General features: G+C 43.7%; 2 protein-coding genes and 1 non-coding gene across 3 annotated transcripts in view; 2 read left to right on the top strand and 1 right to left on the bottom strand.

Moving 5' to 3' along the window:
- Nucleotides 1-7705, top strand: part of LOC136448598 (TNFAIP3-interacting protein 1-like) — a 29769-nt gene extending 22064 nt beyond the window's left edge. The window contains exons 8-13 of the mRNA XM_066448237.1: nucleotides 1123-1320; nucleotides 2176-2325; nucleotides 2903-3190; nucleotides 5158-5238; nucleotides 5783-5977; nucleotides 6883-7705. Coding sequence (XP_066304334.1) covers nucleotides 1123-1320; nucleotides 2176-2325; nucleotides 2903-3190; nucleotides 5158-5238; nucleotides 5783-5977; nucleotides 6883-6996 — 1026 coding nt within the window. The 3' untranslated portion in view covers nucleotides 6997-7705. The remainder of the gene's footprint in view (nucleotides 1-1122; nucleotides 1321-2175; nucleotides 2326-2902; nucleotides 3191-5157; nucleotides 5239-5782; nucleotides 5978-6882) is intronic.
- A 1118-nt stretch (nucleotides 7706-8823) lies between these two features.
- Nucleotides 8824-10959, bottom strand: LOC136448599 (bifunctional peptidase and (3S)-lysyl hydroxylase Jmjd7-like). The gene has a single exon (XM_066448238.1). The coding sequence runs from the start codon at nucleotides 10558-10560 to the stop codon at nucleotides 9241-9243; it is 1320 nt and encodes a 439-aa protein (XP_066304335.1). The 5' UTR covers nucleotides 10561-10959; the 3' UTR covers nucleotides 8824-9240.
- A 1897-nt stretch (nucleotides 10960-12856) lies between these two features.
- Nucleotides 12857-12927, top strand: Trnag-gcc (transfer RNA glycine (anticodon GCC)). The gene has a single exon. It is a non-coding gene; the product is annotated as a tRNA-Gly (tRNA).
- The last annotated feature ends 1200 nt before the right edge of the window (nucleotides 12928-14127 follow it).

The raw sequence follows: 14127 nt of genomic DNA, 5'->3' as shown, positions 1-14127 counted from the left end.
AACCACCTCCAGATGTAGGTAGACTACAGCCAGTTGTCATTCCTGTGGTATGTACGTAGCTAGAGATCTCCGAATGAAAGAGTGAATTTTGCCGGGTCGGACTTCCATGCGCGAACTTGAAGTAGAATGCTACATGTATAACTGCGGACGAGGACGATATCGAAATAAGATATCCAACACGTGAGGTCGGGCACGAGGAGGTACACATGCACGAGACTTTTAAGAAATAGAGGTGATGAGCCCTTGGGTTATGCTGTCTGACCACCTCGTTTCTGGCTTGAGAGTTTCTTCCATCATTTCATGTCTTCCATTCTATCGCCTGGGTGATGCCTTGTCTTGGGGAGGGGGGCGATCTCAATGTCTTGGATAACATCCATCTTAGAACACATGCCCACTTTTCCCAAAACTTAAAACAGCATAACCCCACTTGTCCACAATGCCACGAAAATGGTTTTAATCTGGAGAAACCCAGAGCTGGAATGTGGGTTCTCTTTGGTTCCTCGTGGGAGGAACCCAGGACAGGCGCCAGACATTCCAAACCCATGTGCCTGTCGCCAGTACGTCTCCATGTAGTCTACCCAGCGTGGGAAAGGGGAGAATGTGGCAGGCAGAGACGGACATGTGTGGTAAATTACCCAGGAACAACTCAGCTGCCTCGTGCGTGTTGTGGACGCACCTCCTTTGTCGGTCATTATCTGAAGATAATGTACATGGCAGGTCTGACAGAGGTTTGATACACGAGAGGTCACCGCAGTGGTGAAGAAATGCCGTTCCAAAGAGTACTCCATTGGTCTCCATTGCCTGTCTACTCACAGATAGCACAAGCACAACAAGTGGAAGGAACTTCCGACCGTCGAGATCCTGAGATTGATTAAGGAAAAGGGAGGATCACAAGCTCGCACCGCCACCACGACTGCCTCCTTCAAAAGGAAACTCTGGGACTGTTTAGGCGACGCATACATGTATACCACACATGTATACCATACATGTATACCATAGGGACCACCCTAAAGATTAATGAATAAGTATACCCATACATGCAAACTTTTGTGATCCGGCAGGAAATGATATATATTTTTCTTCTTACGCCATTTCCATATTCCTGTCCTGTTTTCCGTCCAGATTCTTGAAGTGAACAAGCAGTGGGACGTGCAGTACAAGGCCATGAAGGCAGACATGGGGCAGAAGGTTCGTGAGATGGAGACCCGGCAGGAGGAGACGCGGAGACAGAACGCCGAACTCGTCAACAACGAGGAGAAGAGACAGAGAGACATCGACAGCATGCTGGTGTCTGCTAAGAAGCGCATTGAAGAAGAAGAGGTGAGTGTGCTGTAGTCTCCAAGCAGATCTACACGGGGCGCCGAAAATCGTATATGCTAGCCAGAAAAGCTCCAGTCAGCCAGATAAGCTCCAGTCAGCCCCGTAGCTGACTGGAGCTTCTCTGGCTGAAAAAAATCGTATATGCTAGCCAGAAAAGCTCCAGTCAGCCAGATAAGCTCCAGTCAGCCCCGTAGCTGACTGGAGCTTCTCTGGCTGACTGGAGCTTCTCTGGCTAGCATATACGATTTTCGGCGTCCCGTGTAGATCTGCTTGGAGATTAAGTGTGCTTCGCACCTTCCAGACTCATTTCCTACATTCTTCTGACAAAGAAAGACGTGTGCCAACAATTCATCTGGCTTGAAAATTCATCTGTGTTGGTAGAAGTCATTGTGAAACAAATTCTAACTGTTTTTGTGTTGGCAATTACAGTTGAAACTTGTTTCAGAACAATTTAATTCATCTGTTTTATTTCCAGCTACACATTGCACTAGTAATCTTTTAGAATTATTACAATCGGGCTCATTGTAAATTACACTATCAAGATTGCCAGTCATGTTCATAACCATAAAAGTGGCGAATTTATGGAACACTCTGGAAAAGATAACGTAATTACGGCGCGTAACAACCGATTGACCTTTAACCTTAATATTCGACCAATCACCATGACAATACGTATGTGAAAAGTCTAACAACTACACTTATAATATAGCCCCATGGTGTCACCAGGTTCATGAAATTTACATTTGAAAAATATGATTTAGAAAAAAAAGTGGCGAATTTGGGGCCCCGTCCGTTAAACACATGACAAGACTGACTACTCTTTAACCTGAGGTCACGTACACCTGTTCTCCACAGAGAGCGAAAGACAAGGCTTTGTTAGATCACCAGCAGGAGAAGCAGCGCGGAGACACCCTGTCGGCCCGGGTGACTCTCCTGGAGAACCAGATCACGGACATGATGCGGCAGCGGGGCAACCTGGAGGCAGAGATCAGGAGACTGAATGAGGTATTTCAGCTCGAGACATTTCATTGCCCGATCCTGGCTTGTCGTTGTGTGTTCCGATGTGGAGAGTGACAAGATTGCATCGAAAGGTTTTTGCCAACATAAGAATACACGTCTTCAATTGAATTGGCATTTCATGATTCGTATTTTTTCTCTTTCTTTATCATCTGCGAGACAAAAGGGACTATGATGTTCTACTCTCCAAGCAGAGGAGGGGTTTCGGCTATTTTTTGACGTGTTCTAAGGCGTTTTTGTCGGGCTTTCTACTTTTAGGTACAGGCTTTCTACTTTTAGGTACAGGTCTGGACCTGTACAAGTCTGGACCTGTACCTGTCACACAAAAATGACAAAGTAGAAAGCCCGACAAAACGCCTAAAACACGTCAAAAAACAGCCGGAACCCCTCGTCTGCTTGGAGAGTAATGATATTCCTGTATCTTTGTAATTTCCTGATTACAGGGATCATTTTAGTACAGTAAATCATACATTTATGTGCATCGTTGGTGCTACTGTTGATGATTTTTTTTTACTGGATGTCACCGGGACGGTTATGTAAAAGTGTTATGTGTATCCCAAAACAGGCACTCGGTGAGGCTTCCAGCATTGCCGTGCTAAATCCCCCAGTCCTCCAAGCGGCAGAACGGCAGCAGGCCCCGGCTCGTCCCGCCCAGCCGCCGAGCCAACCGGCTCAGCCCCAGTCCGTTGAACCACTCCGAACGGAGGTGGAAGTTCTTCGGGCTCAGGTTGCGACCTTCCGCGAGGATTTTGAGATGGAGCGCCGGGACAGGGAGAGGATGCAGGGAGAGAAGGATACGCTGAAAGACGAAATCACCGCCCTCAGGATGCACGTGGACACTCTAACCCAACAGGTACGTCTCACACACAACAGTCTATCATAGATATGTGCCTTTTTTTAAGATTATAGACGTATGCAAATTTTACAATTGTAAACTGGTTCACTCACTCATGACTCATGACCTCAGTGGTCGTAGGGGCGTCATGACAGCCAGCCTCAGTGATCCGTGCCCATCCTGTTCTGTCCTCGGCCTCTCTGATCAGCTGTGCAGTGCTCAGGCCAGTCCATGTCTTAATGTTGTCCAGCCAGGTCTTCTTTGGCCTTCCTCGTTTCCTCACTCCTGCTACTGTGCCTTGCAGAATGGTCTTGGCAAGTGTGTTGTGTCGGCATACGTGCCCGAACCACTTCAGCTTCCGGCGCTTGACCGTCGACAGGAGTGTTGGATGTCTGCCGCAGACAGCCTCTACCTCCCTCCGTACCGAGTCGTTGGTCCTCCGTTGCAGGTAGGAGATGCCAAGGATCTTCCGTAGGCATCTCATCTCGAAGGCTTCTATGCGGCGCTCTGTTTCGGCCGTTGTGGTCCAGGTTTCGCAGCCATAGAGAAAGATGGAGACAACAAGTGACTGGTAGAGGTTGATCTTAACTGGCAGGCTGATGTTCTTGCTCTGCAGGATGGGCCTGAGTTTAGCAAGTGCTGCTGTAGCTTGTGCAATCCTTGCTTTGATTTCCTGAGTGGAAGTCCCGTCCCTGTTAAGGATGGAGCCAAGGTATTTGAAGAATTCCACGTCTTCGAGGACTTCGCCACCCATGGACACCGTTGTTGTTGCGCCTGGTACTTGGCTGTTGACCATGCCTTTGCTTTCGGATGTGCTGACTTCCATGCCATAAGCGGTGCTTCTACTCTCCACCCGGGTTGATAGCTCTTGATGTTCATCTTCAGGTCCAGCCATCAAGTCTATGTCGTCAGCAAAACGAAGGTTGGAAAGTTGTCTTCCCCCAATGGAGATAGATGATTCAAAGTCTGTCAGGGCTTCTTGCATGATGTTTTCTAAGAATACGTTGAAGAGAGCTGGCGAGAGAAGGCACCCTTGTCGGACTAAAACTGTAGTTCTGAAGAAATCACCGAGTTGGTTGTTGTGGAGGACTGCAGTGGTTGCATTGTCGTAAAGTGACTTGATGATGGCCACCAGAGACTCGTCTATGTTGTAGTCTCTCATAACCTTCCAGAGGCCCTCTTGCCACACCCGGTCGAACGCCTTCTTGAAGTCTATAAAGTTGTGCCGTATCTCCCTTTGGTGTTCTAGATGTTTCTCCACCAGCAACCTGATGTTGAAGATTTGTTCGGTGGTGCTCCTTCCGGCCCTGAAGCCCGCCTGTTCTTCTGTGAGTATTTCCTCGACTTTGGGCTTGAGTCTGTTGAGGATGACACGTAGCATGATCTTACTCGGATGGCTGATTAGGCTGATGGTGCGGTAATTCTGGCAGAGTCGCAGGTTGCCTTTCTTGGGTAATGGAATGATCAGAGATTGGGTCCATTCCTTTGGCCATTCTTTCTTCTCCCAGATCTGTTGGCAAAGTGCGGTTAGCACCTTTACCATAGCTGGTCCACCGTGCTTAATGAGTTCTCCCGGGATATTGTCAACACCTGGAGATTTCCCTGATTTTAAGGTGCGGATTGCTTCCTCAACCTCGCTTGGCAAGATTTCAGCTTCTTCCTCATCGTCTCCCTGTCTGGGCTGGTTGTCCCCTAGGATGGAAACGTCTGGGTTCAGTTTGTAGTTGTAAAGTTCGTGGCAGTACTCTGTCCATCTGGTCAGGATGGCACTGTCTTCGATCACAGATGTCTTCTGCTGTGGGTTCTGGATCCAATACAGAATTTCATTCAACTATTTTGCAATACTAACCGTCTTTTTCTGCACGAAGTTGTGCGCGTAGCACAAGTATACAACTGATAGGAAAAAAAATGTTTGATTAGTGGTCAACTGCACTGGATTCTTTAACAAGTTATATATTATATATGCAACTTTTTTTTTTCTTCAGGCTCGTGTGTACGAGGAAGACTTCAGGAGAGAGAGATCGGACAAGGAACGACTGCAGCGTCAGTTGGGACAAATGCCACAGGTAAGATTCCGACGGTTTTGACTGTTTGACCGTTTTAGCATTACTTACATTAACGTCCAGCTAGCGACAGTTGATATCAATTGACATTGCACATGGTGATGATAATGACCTTTGTTGCACAGCTATTGCACAGGAGCATTACGTTTAAACGTATTTCTGTTCCATCCAAACGGAGACAGGCAAAATCCTGTATTAGCCTGCGCTTATATGAAACAATGTGTACAATATTTGATAGACAAAGTAGACAAACCATATCTCATAAACCCTGTATGCTCATATACCTACACCTGCATTAAGAAGCGAGAAGAAATTGAACGTGTACATAGCGGTATTAAATAATATTTAGATGTAGTTAGATATCACATTTTTGTTATCACTGTAACTATACTTCTACTTGTCACCATGACCTGTGCTTAGCTCATCAGAACATAAACGTGCAATAAGTCTTTTATTCATTCATTCATTCATTCATTCACTCATTCATTCATTCATTCATTCACTCAATATTCCCAAACTTACGTATACGTCTTACTTATCCCCATAGGGTGCTGGTGAAGACCATCACTACAACATTCCTCCCCAACGGCGCCATGTTCCCCCACCCAAACTGTACCGGCCCCAGGCTCCACCCCCCTACCGCGAAGACCCCCCTGTCTACCAGAACTACCAGTACCCCCAGGTGTACCACCCACCCTCCCCTCACGAGCTACAGCAGAGGGAGTTCGACAGGTACCGCCAGGTAAGGACGGGCTTCTTTGTTACAGGTCAATCCCGACTGTCAAAGTAATTGAATAAAAAAGACTATTTTTACACAACCAAGAGATTTATTCCACCAACGTTTCGGTGACCATTTGTCACCTTCTTCAAGGCAATTCTGACTGGTTCACATAGCAATGCAGCTCAGTTGTTGCTGCTTATACATATTAATGAGATGTTTTTTGATCGATAGTTCTGTACGTTTGGGACCGCATAGTGATGTCATCCATGGTCATTGTACGTATCTAAATACTTTGCGTTTGGGATTGCATCTCATTGATATGTATAAGCAGCAAAACTTGTGCTGCATTGCTATGTGAACCAGTCAGAATTGCCTTGAAGAAGGTGACAGATAGTCACCGAAACGTCGGTGCAATAAATCTCTTGTTTGTGTAAAAAGAGTCTTTTTTATTCAATTACGCTGGAATAAATCTCTTGGTTGTGTAAAAAGAGTATTTTTTTATTCAGTGACTTCCCAACCTGATGAAACTATTCACGGATGTCAAAGTAATTGTCAGCTTTGTCAACAACAGTCCCGACTATTGGAAAGGGAGACTAAGAGAGTGATAACACGTGACTGAGGCTGCGCACGTCCTCCATTTCGTTGGTCGAATATTTTAAAATCACAAGGCGTCTGTGCATTATTTTTCCAGTGATGACGATTTTTAATCATGATTGCTTCGTAAGAAGGCTAGCTAACAGATTTTGTATCTAAGTCTTTTTTTATTTCTTCCTATTTTTCATTCTTATTGACTTAACATAAAAATGAACCATCCAAATCAGAACTTAATCAAATAAGAAGAAATCAACGTTAACCATAAACTTAAATTTTTAGCCTTTATGTTCTGTACTGATTATGATTAAGATGTTATGTTCTCTCTTATCCAGCAGGGCTACGGACGACTGATCCCTCGCCAGTATGCACGGACACTCGGTCATGACGTAGTCGATGACGTCCCACCCAGAGATGAGTCAGTCGATTCTCCGTGGGGTCATCAGTAGAAAACTTTACCAAAATAGTTTAAGTAACACAATGCGATAAGGCTATTAATCAGCCTCCGTTGAAGACTCCTTCCGGGTGTTTTCTTTTTCAAGTTACAAAAAATGTAATAAAACTGTAACTTGAAAAAGAAAACAGCCGGAAGGAGTCTGCAACAGAGGCAAACTATTAACAAACTCTAAGAAAAACTTAAGGAAGGAACATTGATGGATTGCTAAGAACAGGGGCTGTTTAGAAAAGTCACCAAAGGAGTAAATGAAGCAATGCTGTGTGTTTCAAATATCACCAAGTTACAAGTACCTGTCTAGCAGTCTTTGAACTATCTTGGGAGCATACTACACTAGGTTTGTGCCGTTGCCTATCAAAGTCGTTACCTTGCTTTATATTTGAAAATTCAACTATACTCGAGCGTTTATTTAATACATACATCGGTGCATTCTCGATTCCGTGGCTGTATTAAAGATCTTAAACAATTACGTGGTCGAGTATTTGATATAGATTGAGTACCGTATATTGTTATGTATTCCTTTCAATGTTCCAGGTGTGAACGGTATTAGTTTCTTTATCTAATGTTGGTTATTATTTGACGACTTTGAGTTAAAGAATAATCAAAGAACTTCTATATTATATGGTGTAGATTTTCGTGCTCTGTCTCTTTTAGTTGATGTTCTTCAAATATAGTATCACAAATAAAGACAGTAGGAATGCTCATGTATGATCATATTCTTTGTATAGCTTTTGCATTGTGCTCTGTATGATAAATTCGTTTCATGAATATTTAGCAAACTGCACACAATACTATACCATTTGCCTCGGCACTGAGGCGTCGCCAAAATCTGTTTCTACACTTCTGCATTAGGTTCGACATCTCTTGAGATGATAGGGGTAAGAATGGTGACTTGTTGCATTCTTTTATTCTTTTTGCTCATGTCTGACGTCAGCCACAGTTCCCGACAGACCCCTTATACCTGAGCAACATTCCGTATCGTCAGATTGTCCATTATCAGATCATGATTGCAGCCCTGCCTAAACACCTCTGTCTGTGTCGAATAAAGGAGTGAGACCTGTGGAAGTTTTGACGCACGTCTGGGATTTGATTAACTTTTCCACCTATTCCTGAGCTGAGTAGTTTATAGCGAAGGCCTTCTCTCCATACACTGTCGAAAGCTTTCCTGAAGTCGACAAAAGCATATAGGCGTTCATTGGAATTAACGAATCTAGCTATATAGATATTAGGGAGTCAACAACAAAAAGGTTATCTCGTTTTCCAAAATTCTTTCGAAATCCCGATTGGTTTGGGGAGAGAAGTGAATGCTCGTCTAAATAATTTGAGAGACGGGTGTTCAGTATAATCGGATTGTCCAAATTTGCAATAAACTTATCATTATCCTATAGGACCTGTGTAAACACAGGCAGGTTCGGGACTTTGAAATGTCATTAAACTAAAAGTGACACTGAGGATTACGGACGCTGTCACTGCACAACCTGTTCTGTGATTAATTTTTAAGTGTTTTATGAGTACACTCTTCTTGTTGTAGCTATTGTCTGGGTACTATGCAAGACCCCTCAGTCATACTCTGGGTGATTAGTTATCATCATAAATATTTCAAGTTTACCGGTTACGTTAAGTGAAATGGCAGACAGATATGATCAGATATGTTCTCTATGTGTAAGCAAAAGAGGTGGGAAGTTTGAAAATCCTAATTTCTGCTACTAAATTAGTCCCGCTGTGGCTGACGTTGATCAAATCCGCCATCTTGGATAATCGAGGTCAAAGGTCATCAGGTCTAGAGGCATGATCTGATTTGAAATGGACTCAGACAAACACATTCCTGATCAACCACAAGCTGGAAACATTTATTACCATATCTAGTATCTGTTTTTCATGAAATAATCAAAATACATTGCATCCCTTTTTGTGTTTCACTCCCTATGAATATTTTAGTTTTCAAGAAAATGATCGTGCTTCATGTCTATCTTTCAATGAGTACAGAAATATACAATGTAGTCACTGCATTATATCATTATCCTGATGATAAACCATTTTCAGTAACCGTTCGCCATCTTCAATAATCGAGGCCAAAGGACAATTGTCATCATCAGTTACATGAAAGAACTTGTTGGACTAAGAAAACGAATTTGCACGAAGTAAATTGGCAGATAAGTATAATTGATATAAGCATATTAATTTTGTTTGGTCATCGAAGTCTCACCAAGATTTGTAAATTGTGCAGGTCTGTAGGTGGTCAGAGTTCGTCACGTGTGCTGACGTCATCATTCTCTTTGACTGGCCCGTGCGGCTCGTCCAGAATACGGGCGACGTCTTTGAGAACTTCAATGTCAAGGTTCTCCAGTCCCTGTCGCGTGAGGTACCCAGTCTTGTTTATGTCCAGAACGCCAAACATCTTATCAATAACTTCGAGGTCCTCCTCGTCTATGTCTCCGCCATCTTGGTCTTCATCGACCACGATTCGCTGGTAGAAAACAGTAAACAGTTCCTTGGTCAGTTTCGTCTTGTTTCGTTCTGCCATCAAGTCCAGAAGGTGTCCTCTCAGCTCGACCTCCACGTTCACGAAGCCCATGTCAATGGACTTGTCCCCCTTCTTGTACGTCCACTGTAGCTGGACGTCACTCAGTGACGTGTACGCGGCGATGTCGGCTGTCGCGCAGTCCGAGTCGTTGAACTTGTTCAGAGGCGCCCACATGATGGTTGTGGCAACGCTGCGACCATAGGACCGGACCTGGTGGAAGTAGCCGGCGGGAATGAAGATGCAGTCCCCGGCCAGTAGTGTAGCCCAGGTCCACGGGACCTCAGATACCTGCGGGTGTGCGAGGAGGTCGATTCTGTTCATGTCCAGATGAGACCAACTAGATCCAGAGTACCGCCTCTTTTCATTCATGACCAATAGGTCGTCGTACTTTGGATCGATCATGATGAAATCCTTCCGCCCGGACATCAGACAGTGGAGGTTATGGTCGGCGTCGTAGTGAAGCAGGGACTTCGTTCCACCGGCAGACAGCCACAGGTTAGACTCCAATATGGTCTTCTTGAAGGTCCCACAGAGTAGCGAGCGAGGAACCTGCATGTCTGCTCTCATGGGATCGGGCATCAAAGACACCACGTACCAGTCTTTGCGTTTGTAGTTGTCTAAGAAGTTATTCAGGGTCATCCTTTGCGGACGAGTGCCCCTATCTTCGTTTTTCGTTTCTACCAAGACGTCTAAGTCCCCGTATTTCTCCCTGATGTACTCATCACTCTGCCAGTTGGTGGCAGCGGGGGCCTTGGTTATGGCTTGTCTGTAAACAAGGGGCACGTAATCTTTCACGTGGAGGTTCCAGAACTCTATCGGAGTCAGGGGCTCCGCGTACTCTTTAACCGGCCCGTCCGGTTCTCTCTGGCAGCCCAGTGGTAACAGGTGGCCGTCCGGTAGACCGGAGTCGCTCGGTTGGACGACAGGTGGAAACACGGCGTCCATCCGCATATCTTTTGAGATAGTGGTGCCCAAGAACCACACAGAAATAAAGGTGCTGACCATCTTGAGAGCAACATGGCTGAAGGGTAACATGGCGACGGAGGTTCTAGTCTTGGCGTGTTTATAATGTATATCGACAGGGGAAGGGACGGATTTCAGTATAGCAAATGTCGCTACAAGCTAGTACTTACTGTCCCGAAGAAGAAGGCAAAGACGTAGAAGGTCAAAGTTGAAACTCTGGTCAGCTCTCCTAGAAGGCTCGCATAAACAGGTGGACGATTTTGAAGACCTGAAACACCCAGCCCTGTTGCACGACGGAACGAAATAAGACGTCAGTTCTCTCGTTCTTTGCAAAACTTGTGGGCGACAAGGGAATCACAGTCCAAAGGAATGCAGCATTAGTGGATGATAGTTTGTCGAAAATGTGTTTCTCACAACATGCACGTACGCGTGTTAAGCAAAAACAAGCCTTCTTCACTGTAAAGGACAGACAATCTGAAGAAGTGGTCCTACCGGTTTCTCCAGGTGACAACACATAGCAGACTATGTAATTAGAAAACTCGGTTGATAAGAATGAGAAAGCACACATGTTATTAATAATTGCCATAATTATAATGAAAAATGTAGATATTGTTTTCGGCGTGTCTGTGTGTGTCTGTCTTTGTGTCTGTCTGTGTGTTTGTGTTTCCGGACTATTGTAGTCAGCATAACTCAAGAAACTCTAGATGGATTACAATGCTATTTGGTGTGTGGGTAGGTGGTGGAGAGACAAAGATCAAGGTCAATTTTGGGCCTCCTGGTATGTGACCTTGGTACTGCAGCAGAACTTCCGTTTTTTGTATCTTTTGACCTGGACGTGCTATGGTCCTGATTTTTTGGTGGCAGATAACTAGCTTGTGATAGAAGTGGAATAGGTTTGGACCCCCTAGCAGCTTGCTCTTGAACTGCAGGGGTGGTGTTGTAAAAATCTTCCAAGGAGAATTACCGAAGAAAGGAACGACGGATTTCCATCATATTTAGGACGCAAGCAGCTTAGATAGAGATGTACATAATGAAATGCAAATTATTCAAATTGGAACTTGATTGGCATAATTAATGAGGAAATCTATATTTTCAGTGTTTTCCATTATAGGACTCAAATACATGTAACTTATGTAATTTATTGAAAGTGGAACATTAACAGATATCAATTATGCGAATGAATTCCTAATGTGCATAATCAATGCCAAAGTGCCATAATTCTTCCAAGTTGTAACTGATTGGACTGTTAAAATTGTGACCTGTGTAAGTCAGTTAAAGGTGTGCATGGCCAAGCATAGATTATGCAAATGTGGAAGTCATTTGCATAATCAAAATATTTTATGGAGATCTGAGATCTCCGAACTCTTGTTATATAGTGTAGGGAGAACGAAGGGTATGCATATCATCCAATTTGGTCATCAATTTATAGACTCAGTTTTCGAATGGCTACATACTACAGTTGAATAAGTATTATGACCCACAATCTATGACATGTACAACGCCACCAAAAATCTAATGATATTTCTAAAGCTTATGGTACAAAAGATGTTATAACAATAGAAAGTAGGATATGACGATGGAAAGTTGTCAACCTCTCTCACGCGAAATTGCATGTTCCGGTTGATGGTTAGATGAAACTGCGGTCATAGCATGCCTACAATGGACATATAGATTTTCCTCATTACTTATTATTATAATTCAGTCACAAATTGCATAATTTGCCCTTCATTGTGTCCATCTCTGTCTAAGCTACCTGCATATTGAATAACATGAAAATCTGTTGCTCATTTCTTCAGATATTCTCCTTGGAAGATTTTCACAAATACGCCATTGCAGTTCCAGTGACACATACCAGGGGGCCCAAAATCGACCTTGACCTTTCTCCTCCCAACACCTACCCACATACCAAATATCATTACAATTCATCGAGACGTTCTTCGGTTATGCTGACTTTAAGCATCCGGACACACACACATACACACACGCAAACACACACGCAAACACACTAAAAATAATATCACCATGAAAAGGTATTTTTTCATGGAAATAATAAGTCCTCTCACATTTCCAGCGCCGCAGAAGATTGTGCTCAAGACCACAATGTATCACGGCTGCACAAGTGATTTCGAAACTGTGAGGAGACTTAGAATTAACAAATTGAACAAGATATAATAGTACATCTTCGTCTTAGATTGATTCAAATAAGATTATAAAGTCGTTTTCAACACGGAAGCCCGCGCGGATTCGATTGCCGGCCCATGCAATGATACCTTTTTCTACTTGAATTGTATTGCGTCTCACGTATAAATATATGTCTGTGCACAAGATCGCGAAGATTTTATCCAGGAAATGAATTTCTATCACCACAGCATCGGTGGTTCAGTGGTAGAATTCTCGCCTGCCACGCGGGAGGCCCGGGTTCGATTTCCGGCCGATGCAGTCGTTTTGGCTTATTGAACTGAAGTATCGAGGTTAATTCCCGACGACTAACTTCATTGACTACAACAGTAAGATTTTGGCAAATAGGAAGAATAATTTGCCTGGGAAATTTTGGCCCCATCGGTTCTTAAACCACGGGCTCACTATCCTGATCATGTCAACCCTAAGTTTTTTTGCCGAGTTCTACGATGATAATTCAAAACCCCTTAGTCTAGTGGATCGAGGATACGATTTTGCCCACATATTCGTCATTTTTTAGCAAATAGTGCAATTGAAGGATCAGATGCAGGATTGACAGGAAAATTGGATCCGTTGATAAACAGAAAGACAGACAAAATACTGTTTCATGTGCTTGATGTCTTCTTCTTTCATAAAATAGGATTGAAATTTGGATGTGGCAGCCGTTTAGAAAGTGAGAATTTACAGAAAACGTATACCCGACCACTTCTATTGACAAACTGCTGAGGAAACAAACCATTCATATGACCTAACATTCCATTTGTTTTGTTTGCGAATTGTCTTCAATAGTGTTAAACGTCACTTTAAATGGTCTCATTTTCAAGGTCAAAGTTATAGAAGCCTCAAAAACTCAAACCCCTTTGCGAGCCTTTCACCACTTCCCCATTCCCGAAAAGACCGAAATTTGGCAATTTGACGGTCATTTTAACACTTTTGTGGAAGCGACCGGGAGCGGTACTGCAGATTAGGCTCTATATATACACTCTACACAACTGACATTCAACCTCAAATAAAAAAAGGACAGACATTGAACCGCAAAAGCACGTTTAATCTAAAGCTCCAGGTTGAATACCTAACGCAGGTTGGTACAACTAGTATGATTGGTCGGGATTGAGGTACAGATAACTTAATACAATGTTCGTGGAACATACCAAGCTCTTTTTGTGAAAAAATACATACTGGCCAAAATCTATCAACATTATATATTGAAACCATAAGTTCAAAGTATACTAAAGGTAACACTGCAACAGAGTTTACTTACATGGTCTTGTCTTGACTTGCGCGTAAAATTGAATTAAGTGAGGGAGAGTTGTAAGCGGCACACTATATGGAGTTATCTTCGGTGATGACTACTTTTATCTTTCGGATATTGTAACACCATCCCACCCTCATTAAATCAGGACACCTATCGCTCCACGTTGGCTAAATCAGGACCCCTATCGCTCTACGTTGGCTCTCGCG

Source organism: Branchiostoma lanceolatum, chromosome 14 (assembly GCF_035083965.1).
Source record: "Branchiostoma lanceolatum isolate klBraLanc5 chromosome 14, klBraLanc5.hap2, whole genome shotgun sequence".
Lineage (NCBI taxonomy): Eukaryota > Metazoa > Chordata > Leptocardii > Amphioxiformes > Branchiostomatidae > Branchiostoma > Branchiostoma lanceolatum.
This window is presented reverse-complemented; position numbering and strand designations above follow the sequence as displayed.

What these genes read in the sequence shown, in the direction of transcription:
- LOC136448599 (XM_066448238.1), bottom strand. Translation starts at nt 10,560, where the DNA reads ATGTTACCCTTCAGCCATGTTGCTCTCAAGATGGTCAGCACCTTTATT.